The sequence below is a fragment of the Cupressus sempervirens genome, chromosome 4 (assembly GCF_028749045.1).
Source record: "Cupressus sempervirens isolate cs-2001-9-10 chromosome 4, ASM2874904v1, whole genome shotgun sequence".
Lineage (NCBI taxonomy): Eukaryota > Viridiplantae > Streptophyta > Pinopsida > Cupressales > Cupressaceae > Cupressus > Cupressus sempervirens.
The window spans coordinates 505,357,768-505,372,575 of NC_143121.1; the positions used below are offsets into that span (position 1 = coordinate 505,357,768).

The 14,808-nt window shown below is 39.3% G+C and overlaps 1 protein-coding gene across 2 annotated transcripts in view; it reads right to left on the reverse strand.

The window, feature by feature from the left end:
- Nucleotides 1-14,808, reverse strand: part of LOC149562150 (uncharacterized) — a 76,425-nt gene that overhangs the window by 10,445 nt on the left and 51,172 nt on the right. For both annotated transcript variants that reach the window (XM_089825685.1, XM_089825684.1), the window contains exon 5: nucleotides 2,876-2,910. In XM_089825685.1, coding sequence (XP_089681811.1) covers nucleotides 2,876-2,910 — 35 coding nt within the window. The remainder of the gene's footprint in view (nucleotides 1-2,875; nucleotides 2,911-14,808) is intronic.

Sequence of the window (14,808 nt, forward strand, 5' to 3'; positions counted from 1 at the left end):
CCATTCCAGTGACTGCAAATCTTTCCTAAGGACGAGGCCCCTTCAAGAATTGAGGTTGGATGTAGCCCCAACCTTATGTATGAAACTACCTTTGATCGTATGGATTTGGTCTGAGATTAGCAATGGGAAACATGTGATATTTCTGATGTTTGGCTCACTGTAGTTCTGCTTTGATGGTTCTGCAAATACAGAACACTTGACCTGGTTGCAGTCACATAGTGGGGTTGCAGAAGACATGTTGAGGTTTTCGAGAATATTGGTTTAAAGGATATTTTGTGCGTGGGAAGCAGTGTTAGTAGTTACTGCATCCAAGCTGCCCACATGGCTCAATACTGGAAGACAAGTTCCCAACCATAGTTGCGTCGGGTGTAATCAACCTTGACTGGGCCATAAGAATCAGACAAAGGCTTCTGGTAGCTATCTGCAGAAAGACCTCAAACTTTCATAACTGGTCAGTGTAATCCTATTAGTTCTGGTCTGTGACATCGGGTTAGCAACAAGGAGACGAGATTTCTAGTGGACTGTAAACTAGAGAAACTTTTTACGAGTAATCAATGTCCAGGTGCTGTCTCCCATATCTTATTCCCTATTGAAAAACAGATTATTTGTAAGCATGCATCCATGAATAGAATGTTAAATCAGTCTTCCATATGAAACACCATGAGTTGCATCTCTGGATATTTCATGGGTAAAGGGGAATATTACTGGCTTATGTATGGAGTGAACAAATGAATTGAATAGTTTCCATTGCATACCTGGATGTATTGTAAATCGTCATTTCTGATTTATTTCTTTAAGAGTGCAATATTTGCATTAGACGTTCAAGCAATAATCTACAGGACAGTCTGAAATTTCTTTATTTTTGACAACTAGAATTTGGTGAAAAGCTCAGTGTGTAACTTAAAACAATAACATATTTATTGAGTCAGCATAATTTGGTAGCTTAGCACACACAGGGATACTACAAGAAGAAATAAAATAACAAGCTCATAAAGAACATAAGAAAAAAAACAGAATCCTTCTACTACTTTCCAAAAGAATTTGAGATCTCTTCTAAAGATGATAATCATAAGAGAAGGTCAGTTCAAGTTGTAAGAAATTTGATCATGATGAACACAAATGTATGAAGAAAAAATGATCAGCTAACACATTCTTGAGAAGATTAATATCAGCATTCCTGATTCTAACACTATGGGTTTATTAAATTTATGGTCTTAATAATTACATATAGGAGAGGAAAGGAAAAGAGCCTTATAGTTGCTACCACTCCAGCTTCTACATGGATATTTGAATTTTGTTCTTTGAACCACATGCCTTCATCATAAGATAATTTCTAAACTGTGTCCCTCATTCCATGCCACCGATATTGATGTGAGACAGCTCTTTAGTCGATGTAGGAAAGGGTTTGTTGACATGGGTGAGGAAACATTCCATTATGTTTTATGTGTGCCCTCATTTTCAACCAATCTCTTATTAGAATATCAAATCATTCACACTAGTTCCAATGATCAAGTTGAGTTCTTTCCTAATTCTATGGTTATCTGAGCATTGCACAGGGATTTTATAGAGTCAATCTGGAAGACAGATCATCAATCCAGACTATACGCCTTCTCTTATTTTGATCTTGATTCTGCTTCAGCAGCACTTCTCAATCACATTAACCGATTGAACATCAACTGACTTCGACACTTCAGGAAAATTTGTAAATTAGGTCAAATTTTTTTTGAAAAATATCAAGAAAATATGTTGTTGAGATAGCTTTCTATTAAAACAAAAAAAATTAGATTTATGATAATTTGAGTTCAATTTATCCATGTCAAAACGAACATATGTCTGAATTACGATTGATGTCACTTCAAAACTTCATAAACCATACAATATTCAACCAAATTGAATCAAACCAAATGAATCCTCAATGATGTGACAAGAATGTGGAAGGAGTGATTTAGTCATCTGAACTACCAATATTTATACAAACTAAGCTAGCAAAGCATAGTTATAAATTTGATTAGAGTCCTCTTTTCTGACAAAACTTGTCATGGTTGCAAATTGGATCCATGATTACTTGATGATGAATTAGCTGAACAAGAAGGAAGTGTAGCAGCATATGAGGCAGAAGGTGAGGTCAGTCGGTCATCAGTGGCAAGTTCATCACATACACAACTTGGTCTTATCATTATAGATGAGGCACCTGCTCAGACTCCTATTGAGGCTACTGTAGCTGTACTATCCACTTAAGCAACACCCACACAATGGGAAAAACCAGAAGCAATAAACTTTTTTGAGATTTAGTCATAACAAAACTTATAATTTATAACCTTTATTGATACTGAAACTTGAACCTCATATGTATTCAAAGGTTGAAAATGTTTTTGGTCTATGATCATGTATTAAACTCAATTTTTTTATTTATATATGATGAAAATCAATATTATGTTCTGCAAATTTAGCATACATGTGTGTTTCTGAATAATTTTTTAAAAAATTATGTACTTTCAAATGTTCAATAAATTTGTCACATTTTTCCTTGAGTTTTTGTTGAGCAAGTTCTTAAAATTAATGACATGCTCAGTTATTATCAAGTGTTTTCAGCTATGTTTATTGTAATCAATTTAAAAAAATTCTTAATGGAAGAATGTTGTAGAATAATTTCTACCAAACAGTCATAGTAAAATGATTTTGTAAACAAGAAAATAATAAATATTGACCAGCCAGACATTTTATATACTTCACAGTTAATTATAACCTTCAAGAGCAACATAAACAAACTCTGCCTTTAAAATAGTTTGCAGGGATGAAATAAAAACACCACTTCTAAGTCAAAGCTTCAATGGTAAGAGTACATCAAGTATAAGTTTATTGGTTAAAAAGTCACCTGGAGTGGGTTGTAAGACCTGAAAAATGGACAAACTGCAAAATCCAAAAAGAATTCCAGCCAGCAATTAGCATTATGAAAAAAAATTCCAAAAGAAAAACCTTCATTGACCTGTGATTGAAAAAAAAGTTTTCCAATAATTACATTACTAGTTGTACCATTATCTTGTAATCCTTGAACTGTCATTATATATTTGTTAGAATTCAAAAGACATTTTATCATTTTTCCTTGCTAAGAAAGAGGGTTGCTTGACATAACTTCTTAAACATAATATAATGCAATCAAACAATAACAAACATTGCCTTTCTCTAATATATTTTGTTTGCGTCCTCTACCTTTTTTACATAAGTTTTCACACCATTGCTCTATTGTAAATGGAGACCCCCTCTTTTTGCTTTGGCAGTAGTAATGGTCTTAGTTGTGTAGAACACGGTTACAATCCTAAGAGGGGAGGGGGTGAATTAGGATTGTTCAAAACAATTTTAATCCAAATTGATTTGCTTTGAGGTTATTGTTTTAAGCATAGTTTTTAACTTGATATCAACAGTATAGAAAATTGAGAAGACCATAAAAGAAATAATACACAATATGTGACATGGAAACCCAATATGAGAATCTACAGTCCTAATCCAGTCTAATAAATGTTATATTCTGCTACAACTTTAAGGGCTCCAGCCCCTAGGAGCAACAACCCCTTTTATAGTGCAACAACTCTATGAACTTGAGCACTTACTCTATCTTTCTGGACTGCAATCCAGTTACACATATATCTGAAGTACATTGAATCAATAGTTCTTCTGTGATAAAGTCTTTGTAAAACAATTATTCAAGACAATCTGAATCTTCTTATAAACTGTATCAAATGTTCAACATAATAACTTCACCCTGTTAATATATTGCCAGAATGTCTGAATACTGTATTGTGTTTCTGACTGTGATAGACTATTGTGTGATTAACCAATCTGGAATTAAAGTTTTGTTCTCAAAATAAATTACCAGTACAGCTATCCAATGGTAGAATATCACAATACTTCTTTCTATTTGACTGGGTACAACAAGAATTCTGAAAGTAACATACCAGAATGACCTCTGATCACAATACCTCTACTTGGAATCCACTTTTAGATTATCTTGTAATTTGCTTTGCTTCCTGCATTAATTCTTACACATTTGTGACATTACTTCAAACATTCTTTTCAAACAGATAAAACCAAATCTCTTCTGGTATGCTTATATCTCTTGTATCTGTGCTGCTATTTTATTATGTCAGACTTCTTTCTTCAGCCAAATTCACTTTCATCTTATGACCTTTGCAATCGTACAAAGCATGTTTATAAACACTTATTCAGTTGCAACTGTTTTTTGTTATTATTTGATAAGGATTAATAATTAGATAATGAATCAACACCATCAGAACTTTCCACCATTTCAACATAGCTTACTTAGACTCAAAAATATTCCTTAATACTTTTGTCTTATACAGCTATTAATAAACCAATACATGCAACAACAGAATTTAATGGGTCCTGCTTTGTTCGTGACTGTCCTGTCTGAGTGTGTGTCCGATAAAAGCTTCCTCCACGATGAATATATTTCTTACCAATTCCATGGTTCAAACTAATCATCTTAATTTTCCTGCTAGGGTGTGTGCCCAATAGAATGAAACTTTGACCTGCTGAGTAGCCTGCCTGTCTGTGTGTCTAATAAGACAAAATTCTTTAAAATCTGACTTCAACCATTCAAATGTACATGTACATACAAGTGAAGCATACAGAGTATTACAGACACTAGCATCATTTCTTATTCATTATCGGGAGTTTTATTATCAAACATATAAAATGAAACCTTCATATATACTTTGTTGGCAATATCTGAAGAAGTTTCCATGTCAAGGATAATACTGTTACACATAGTAACACAAGGATGCGTCCCCCCCTTTTTGCCCCACGTCCCGGAGACTTCAACGCACCAGGGACTTGGGAACTCTGTCCCCCCGTCCCTAGTGGCACCACCAAATTCCGCCACCTCCACCAAGGATGGGGGACATCTAGATGTTGACTATTTGCAGATTTGACTATTTATGTTTAATGTTCGATGTTCCAATTCAATGCAATGTTCAAGTATTCACTCTTTTACATCTTTATATCTTATGTTGCAATACATATTTTCATAACTAGCATTTTAAGTACCATATGCATATATATACCCCCCCCCCCCCCTCCTATCCCCCACTGTCGTCCCCCTGCTGTCCCCTCACCATCCCCAAATTTAGGCCCCTCTGTCCCCCCATCCTGGTGTTTACCGTATGGATTAATTAAGTAACGCACACAGGAAATAAACACGAACACGAACAGCAAACAGCAGAACTCTTATTATTATTCGCATATGCCAACAATACATTATGCTTCCATGATTAGATATACGATGATTACAATGCTTTCCGAAAGGGTTATAAATACTTTCCGAAGAACCTTCCCGAAGGTATCCGTCAGCCAGATACATTATGTCCGCTACATAACAAAAACCTTTCCGAAGGGACCCGTCGGCCGATACACAATTTCCTTCCCGAAGGGACCCGTCGGTTGATACACAATTTCCTTTCCGAAGGGACCCATCGGCTGATACGCAATTTCTTCCCGACGACATCATCCCCCCCAAAAAGAAAAGTCGTCTCCTGACGACGATAGAACAAAACTCAAACAACAAATACAACATTGATTTGCCACATCACTTTCACATATATCCCGTTGCATCTATAGCCTTTGCTAACACAATACTGACTCCTCAAGCTGACCTTGATAGCCACCTGTGCTGCTTCCTCTGCTTCCAACTCCTTGGTACCTTGAGCCAAGTGTCGCTGCACTGCCTCCAACTGGATGATCAGCTCCTCCCGAGCTCTCTACGCATCCACCAAGACAGCCTCACGGCCAACACCTCCTCTCAGTGCTTCTGGTACACAGACACTCCATGCCTGCAGCAGCTCCAAGTCTTCACAACTGGTCAGACTCCCACGACTGATATCCGCAACGACTGGGGGTCCAGGGGGCAACGCCCCCGGCGGGGTTGAGGGGCAGTGCCCCCGCGGGGTCCTGTAGTACAAGGCGGGGTCGAGGGGCAGCGCCCCTCGCCGCCAAGACCAAATTAGCACTCTGAAGCCCACACAAAACTGCACGGAACACACCATTTCTGTCATTTTCTGCCGATTCTACACTCTTTCTGGCAATCGTTGGTTCTTCCTCTACACTGTGGCATCATCTGATCCTCATTCTGAGCATTCTTGATTTGTCGACTTTTTTTTTTTTAGAAAACCTCTTGTCACCCTTCTGTGCTACCAAATAGCAAGTAGAAGCCGTACGCAAAAACCCCACTCTTCAGAATTTGTAATCTTGCAATCCAAATCCGTACACATGATATGCTTGAAAAATCCGTACAATTACCTCACATTCCAAATTGTAATTTTCGTATGCTATCTTTACTTCCAAATTCCATACACCGTATGACCAAAACCTGCAGTGTCAATGGCTTTCCTCAAAAATCCGTACAATGGAAATTAACAATTGGCTCCAAATTCCATATGTTAACCTGGAGTATTGCCAAATTCGAAATTTACAAAATGTATGCTCGCAAACTCCATAAATCCGTACGGTGAAAAAGTCCATACATTCTCAGTCTATTGAAATCCATACGGTGGTCTTGTCTTCAAACCCGTACTTCACATTTGCAACCGTACTATACATTAATTTATCTAGAAAGCCGTACACCATCCTTCAGACATTGAAAACCGTATGGTAGTCTTTCCTTCAAGTATGAAGCTGTACGGTACTTTTCCTGAAAATTTTAAGGCACTCCTTTCCCTGAAAATCGTACGGTACATAAGGAAGCCGTACGATATTCTTCCATCCACTAAGAAATCTGTACGTTGCTTATGGAAGTCGTACGGTACTCCTTCCTTCACTGTGAAATGCGTACGGCACTTTTAAAAACCGTACAACACTTTAAAAACCGTACACTGCATTAAAAAACCGTACATCAAATATGAAAACTGTATGGTACTTTTCCCTTCAGATTTGACACCATACAGTACTGTTTTCTTCAAATATTGAAACCCGTACACCAAAAAGAAAACCGTACACTTGCTGGAAATCCGTACAGTAGAAAGCCGTACATCTCATATTTTATAATATGAAAAAGCCGTACTTCCTCCAAAACCGTACGGTGAACAGTTACGAATCCGTACGGTGCTTTGTTTCCAAAATCCGTACAGTAGCTCCCAACTTAAAAACTGTACAACTCAAAAACCAAGTGAAAACCGTACGGTGAGCAGACAAAATCCGTACAGTACTTTTTTTTCATTTTTTTTTTTAAAAAAAAAATAAATTTTTTGAACAACTATGTACAATATTTACATAGATACAGTACTTACAGTCTTCCTCTCTTAGTTGTTCATCCATGAAGGTGCGTTACTTCTGTCATGGCAGACATTCAACTTCGACCTATTCACTGTGTCGGCAACTTCCTTTCCGTCTAGCATCCATTGTTTTACTGCTCCATTATCACCCACTTCCCGAATTTGATATGGTCCGACCCACTTAACTCTGAACTTGCTTGGGTTGATCTTATTCCGTCCATCATCCCTCAACGCCAACTGTCCTGGTTGAAACCTGCTACGCCTGTTCTGTGTCATCTCCATATCGCCCAGTTTGTTCCCAAAGCTCTGTACCATGGACTCCGTCAGCTGCCCCTTCTGGCTGTGAATAACACGTCCACTCCGTATTGCTGCAACTTTTATTAAACCCTTCCTCTTTGTTGCTTGTGCAGACCGTATCGTGTGTCTTCTTTGCCACCGATACCTTTCTGCTATATCTATGGTTCGACGTAATACTTTCTTCCTGCGCAGTCGTATAGTAGAAACTTTCCTTCTTTTGGGTTCGTACTATATGTTCTGTCCTTCAGCTTCAGTCATATTCGCGTTTTCTTCTTCGACTTCTCTGTGTTGCTTCGAAGATTCATTTCTTCCTTCGGCTTCTCTGTGTTCCTTCAAATATTCATTTCCTCCGTCGGCTTCTCTGTGTTTCTTCGGACCATCATTTCCTCCTTCGGCTTCTCTGTGTTCCTTCGGACATTCATTTCCTTCTTTCTTACCTTCGTCGATCCTTAGCATATTACAACTTGGAAAGAGCTCGTAATCCTCTATCTGCCAATGGTAAAGACCATTTACTGAATCCAAATCGTCATCTCCTTCCAATCGTAGGACTCCCTCCTAATCGGGTTCCATAATCTGCCTCCTCTCGTCGTCTTCTCCTTCAAAATCCGATGATAGAGCTTCTTCTCCAACCATCTAAGTGTGTAGATCGATGACATACTTCCGGCCTTTGCTTTCGAGTGATAAAGTATTTTTCTTCCAATCGTGCTTTGCCTTGGCTTGTATTAGCCATCCCCGGCCCAGAATGGCATCATATCCTCTTCGCTTCAGTGGGATCACGACAAAGTCCAACAGGAATGGCTGTGTTCCAATCATCACTAGTTGTGCTGTTAGGACTCCCAATGGCTTGATTCCATGTTGATCGGCCGTTAGCAGCTGGAATGTAGGTGGCCATAATGTCGGCTGTCCTAACTTTTTCCAAGTGTCTTCAGGCAACACATTGACACCAAACCCTCCGTCCACAATTGTTTCCATCAATACAGTCCCGAGAATTCCCATTTCGACGACTGTTGGATGACGTCCGGATGAGAGGGCTAACAACATCGGATCTTCTGCACTTGCACCACTTTCCTTCTCCTTTTTGTCCACTATACTTGCTCCACTTTCCTGCTTCCTTCCATGTTCTCCTGGTAGTTGAGCAGCGGGAAAAAATGTTTGTGAGTGCCGATCGGAGCTGAGGCATAGTGAGCAACAGATCACTTATCCTGACAGGTATCTCGGTTTGCAAAATTTGCCGGACAATGTTCTGTTCTGCGTAGTTCCGTATGGAAGTACTCGACGTGTCCTTCAGGTGTGTCGTTTCTGCCTGTGTTGCTTTCTGGATCTCTACCCGTGCTTCCTCCAGTCTCTTCTTTTCTTCCGCCGGGTCGGGGTACACTTTCGCTTGCTTCCGTGTGATGGCCAAAACCTCTTCTTCGTCCGTCCCGACGGTGATCAAGTTTACTCCCGACTTCGGACACCTAGCATCTTCATGATCACCAGGTCCACACCCTCTGCATAACAACTTCGGTGTGTTCGCCGTTGTACACTCTCGGGCGAAGTGACCCTGTAGATTGCATGCGCGGCATTGAACAATTGGTCGACCATTCGCATCATACTGAATTCGACTCCTTCTGCCTATATTGTTGTTGCTGCTATTGTTGTTATTTTGACCGTGCCGGTTGTTTCTGTTTGTACTGGTGTTCCCGTTCCCTCCTGACAGGGATGCCTCTTGTGTCAGGAACACTTGCTGGGGTGTTCTGGTTTTCAAGTTGAAAGGGCATTCCTTTACCGAGTGTCCCAGGATCTGGCATATTTCACAAAATTGATCTTTCGGGCAGGATCCCTTCATATGGCCTTCTTTCTTACACTCCGTGCACCATAGGTCATTGCCCTTAGTCTCCTTGTTCATGTTTTTGAATTCCTTCATCATCTGCATCATATCCTTCTGGAGGGCACGGACCTTCCTGTTGCTTCCCTCGTCATCGTTGTTATCCTCTCCTGAAGATGCATCGTCATCTGAATCGGACGAGCTGTTCTTCTTCTTCTTCTTTGTCTTCTGGTCACTTTCGAGGTTCATTGCCCGATTGTACGCTTCATCGTATGTTGATGGTGGCACGATCTTCATCTTTTTCCGCAGCTTCGAGTGAAGGCCTTCAATGAACCATCTTTTCTGGAGCCCATCTGCCGGCTTATTCTCCATTTTACTGATTAAGTCCTTCAATCTCCTAGCAAAGACCCATACTGTTTCATTCTTCTTTTGCTTGGTATTGAATATCTTCGCTACAATTTCATTATCATCGCGCAAAAGTTGAAATTCTGCTATGAACTCCTTAATGTTATCCCAACTATTTAATTTTTGTGGATCAGCATCAGTAAACCAATCAATCGCAACACCCCGTAGGGTAGCAGAAAATTGTCGGATCCATTCGTTTGTATCTGTTATGCCATTTGCCCTCCAAATTGTTTCACATGTCTTACAATGTCGAATGGGATCAGCTGCTTCATCACCATCAAATTTAGGCAATTTTTCCTTCGGACCTGCCATTATCACTGTATGTTGGGGGTTTTGTTGTGTACCTGCGCTGTTTTGCACTCCCGCGCTGTTTTGAGCACCCGTGTTGTTCTGAGCTCCTACGCTGTTTTGAACACCTGCGCTGTTCTGCACACCTGCGTTGTTCTCTACACCCGCACTGTTTTTTGCTTCCGCACTGTTTTCAATACCCGCGCTGTTTTCTGCTTCCGCATTGTTTTCAACACCCGCGCTGTTTGGTGAAGAAGAGGGTTTGTCAACCGAAGTTGTTCGTTCCGGAAGTATATCTCGAACGAAGAGGTCACTCCACGCTCGTGCTCCCTCGGCACTCCGAGCTATGCGAGTCGATCTCCTTCCGTCAGGATTCTCTTCCTGTGGCGTATGCAAGTTCAGAAACTCCTCCCTCACTTCTTCCACCAACTCAAGCTGTTGTCGAGTCTCCTTCAACAATCCTTCCGCGTTCTTGTTTCCGTCGGCAATTTTTTGAAATCTCTTTCAACGCTCTGTCTGCTGAGCCAGAATTAAATTTTCCTGCGCAACGCGTATGTCATCTTTTTCCTTCAGCTTATTCTTATCTTTGTTCAATTGATTCGGCATTTAATTCATATCCGCCTGCGTGTGTACCAGGTCCATCGGGCAATGGAGCCAAATGTTTACTGCATAGATTAATTAAAAAACAGACAATGAATACGAACATGAACAGAAAACATTAGAACTCTTATTATTATTCGTATATGCCAACAGTACATTATGCTTCCATGATCAGATATACGATGATTACAATGATTTCCGAAGGGGTTATAAATACTTTCCGAAGAACCTTCCCGAAGGTATCCGTCAGCCAGATACATTATGTCCGCTACATAACAAAAACCTTTCCGAAGGGACCCGTCGGCCAATACACAATTTCCTTCCCGAAGGGACCCGTCGGCTGATACACAATTTCCTTTCCGAAGGGACCTGTCGGCTGATACGCAATTTCTTCCCGACGACACCTGGAAACTTGTCCCCCCATTTTGTCGTCCCCCAATCCCGCGGGGCGGTGTTTAATACATGAATATTCAGAAAATAATATCAATCATCCTTTTTGATTTAGTTAATTACGTACTACAGGTTGCAGATAAACAAATTGTATAAGTCAATCAAATGTGCCGAAGTTATGAATTGTGTCTCCAGTTGTCAATCACATCTGCACAACCATGAATGACTGTTCCAGCAAACAGTTACCTGTAAGTTATCAGTATTTCAATATTATATCTTCTGACATCAATGACATTGCTAACAAGTTGGCCTTGGTAGCAATTTCAAAGTCTCCCAGACAGTCAAATGAGTTTGGACAACTTTTCACCCACTTAAGGGTTAGGCTGGTTGACAAGTTGAAATGGAGAAGCATGTGAGATGAGAATGCTCAATCACTTTAAAATCAAGACAAAGATGAATCAGGATAATTGCCAAAAAAGAAGTCATCTAAAGGATTAAACTAAGGTTGATTCACAGATGAAAATATGAAGTTTTGGAGACTTAGACAAAGAAGAAATAAGGAGAAATGAGTAGGAGAATGAGGTTGCAAATGAAGAGTGAAGAATGGATCTTCAAGTCTAAACCTTCGCAACAAGGGGTCGGATTCCGACACCCTCTCTGACACCTAACAGGGAGAAAATTTCCATTCTATGAATTTGCTGGTGATGAAAAAAGGAAAAAAAAAGGTTCGAGATGAGTTTTCTTCCAAGTTTAATCAGATTTGAAAGGGATGAAAGGATCGACTGCCCAACAAAACGTGAAAATCAGATCCTTAATGAAAAGAAAATCTCTGATCATGACTTACAAATTGAAATGAAATAAACCAAGAGCGATCGAAATGAAATTGTTGACCAAGAGAGGAGTTTTGAAGCGAAATTGTTGGAGAGGAAAAAAATTGAAATGTAATGAGGGAGGGACAAGAAGGGGACAAGAACAGGGCAGCATTCGATCCCTTCTTGTCCAAGCTTGGACAAAGAGAGATCAGATTCCAAACCCCTCTAGTCCAGTTGTGGACAAAGCACCTACAAATCCTACCACCCCTTTTCTGGGCAAACAATTCAGGTTCACCCATAAAATCACCTCCAAGGTCAATCATAAGGTGAAAATCAATCATTTCAAAGGCAAAAAAAGGAATTTTTATCAATAAAAAACCTGAATTTAGCCCAGGTTGGCTTGATTAGGGGGCGAGGAGAAAGAAATCTCATAATTAATAACATTTTCAGTTCCCTAGGAAAGTCAACCTAGGGTGAGGGTGGTGAGCTTCACCTTGGCTGCCTATTTATGAGAGCAAAGATCATTTCAAATCAACAAAGAAAGAGCAAAACAAGAGGTACGAACTTCAAGCAGGAACAGATCAGTCAAGAGTAGCAGTCAAATTTCACAAACCACAGTTCAAATCTGGAAGAAGCATCAATTTCAGACCTTAGCAACATCAAGTCCATCAAATCTAGGCTGTAAACCTCATAAATTTAAAGAAAATCAGACGCTAGATGATAAACTTGAAGATCGGAGCTTTAAACTCAAAAATTCAGGGCAATCAGCAAGATAGGAAAATTTGATAGTAATTTTGACACAAACGGAAGTTATAGATACATGAAAAATCTACCTTTACAAGGTCTTCTAAGCAGGGAATTCACTTGAAATCATTATTTTAGCAAAGGGAGCAATCAGATTCATGGATTAGAGCATTCAATTTTGTTATTTTTGGCATTCCGTAAGGTTGGATTCAGTTGCACTGATTTTCCTTCTTCACTTGGCAAGTTTGATTTTATAAAGAGCTACAGAATCCAAGCTTTTGACAAATGTTGTTGTCTTGTTTTACAAGGAAAGGAAAGTGGAGGAGTTGACGATTAAAAGAGGCTATGGAAATATTTCATAAAAAATTTAAAAGAATAAGATCATGCTCGAGACTACAAACAAGAATAGCGATGTGATTGATTTACAATCCTTCAATGGCTTGCCTGCTGCTGCAAGATACTTAAGTCCGCAATACTTCAATGGCTTAAGATGTTATCCTCTGGTATTCACCAACATACTCCGCCTTCATTTGCATGACCATTTCACATCCCTGATTTAAGAACTTCATTCATTTCCCTATGACGAGTACGCCATTGCGTAAAATTAGGGTACTGCCTGTGCCAATTTTAATCTGCACTCTTCTTTAAAAACATTCTAATATCTGATTGCGTACATATGGCTGCCATCACTATATGTCAGAATTTGACAGGTCAGAATTTGTTGGACTGACTCTTTCTCAGTAGTACTTGGATGTTCCAACTCGTAGTTTCTTAAATGAAGACTTTTTTAAAGCTTCCCTGAATAGCTTAATGGTTCCTTCTAATTGCAGCTACAACAACAACCAAAATGAAAAAACTGGGACTCTTCAAGGTCGGTGCACTAGTCTGCAAATTCGTATCTCAAGGGAGATAACATTCAAATGTCAGTTGGACATCCAGAAATGGCTAGAGGAGATAACAGTATAGAAAATGATAATTTTAGATGCCAATATGTAATTTACATTTTTCTGATTACATTCACGACAACTCCTTTCAACGTTTTCAATTAACAAAAATTACTTAACTCGATTCCTAGAAATATTGTTTCTTAGAGGGTAGAATCTGTTGTCTACACAAACTCGGCTGCAGTAATGTCACTTATTGGATGACTCCATGACATAAACACTTCGACTCACCTAGTTTTCTTCTGCTAATTGGAAGATAGAACCTGCTTCTCTCTTGAACCCAATGGAATTCCCTAACTCGAAATTCTTCTCTCTTGAGCACATTCAACAACCTCTCTATCTTCTGTTACCATTCATCATGTATCAACAAATATGTCGCTCTAACTTTGAATAATTGTAAAGCATTTCATGAAGCATATGTTTTTTGTCCAAAAATAATGCCAAGGAAATATTCCTGTTACCAACTCCGATGGTAGTCAAAATTGGTTCAAATTATTGTCTTTAATGCATCAGCTTCTCTCATAACGTACGACAATTTGTATATTGCAATCCCGATTAATTATGAACTTCCTATTTAGACAAATGGACTACCGAACTCCAACTCATGAACCAAACAACTACTGAAGTATTTCACCCATTATCATGCACTCATATGATCAGTTCCTTTCTGTCCCTTTCTATTTAGACACAACACGATAATCATGAATAATCCTTTTGCATAAAATCTAATGGTTGGATGAGACGACCACAAGAAGAGTGCCCATTTGAACACAAATCACTGAATTCCCAACTTGTGACGCTTCAAGGAGTCGTTCAAATACTGCTCGATTCCCTTAGCAAATAAACTCCTCGTTCCTAACACTTCAGATACTGTGAGTGTTACCAGCTCAGTTTAATAAATGCTCTGCATCCAATATTCATATGCGTTCAAGATGAAACATTTGCATTAGCTCTACCAGAATTCTTGATGGTTCTCAATAGCTCGCACCATGATAACTACGTTAACAAGAGGCAATCTCTCTACAAGAGATGCTCCACATTGATGTCCCTCTGTTCCTCTAAGCTCGTTCTTGCTCACAGAAATCACGGTTCAAAAGAGATGTCATTAATGGGAATTGCCTACTCACCCTCATATGCACATCATCTTGCCAACAATTTTGGTTATGATGCTTATGCTTCAAAGAGATATCAAAACCCATACTAAAACACACTAGCTTAACTATTGTATCCACCCAACA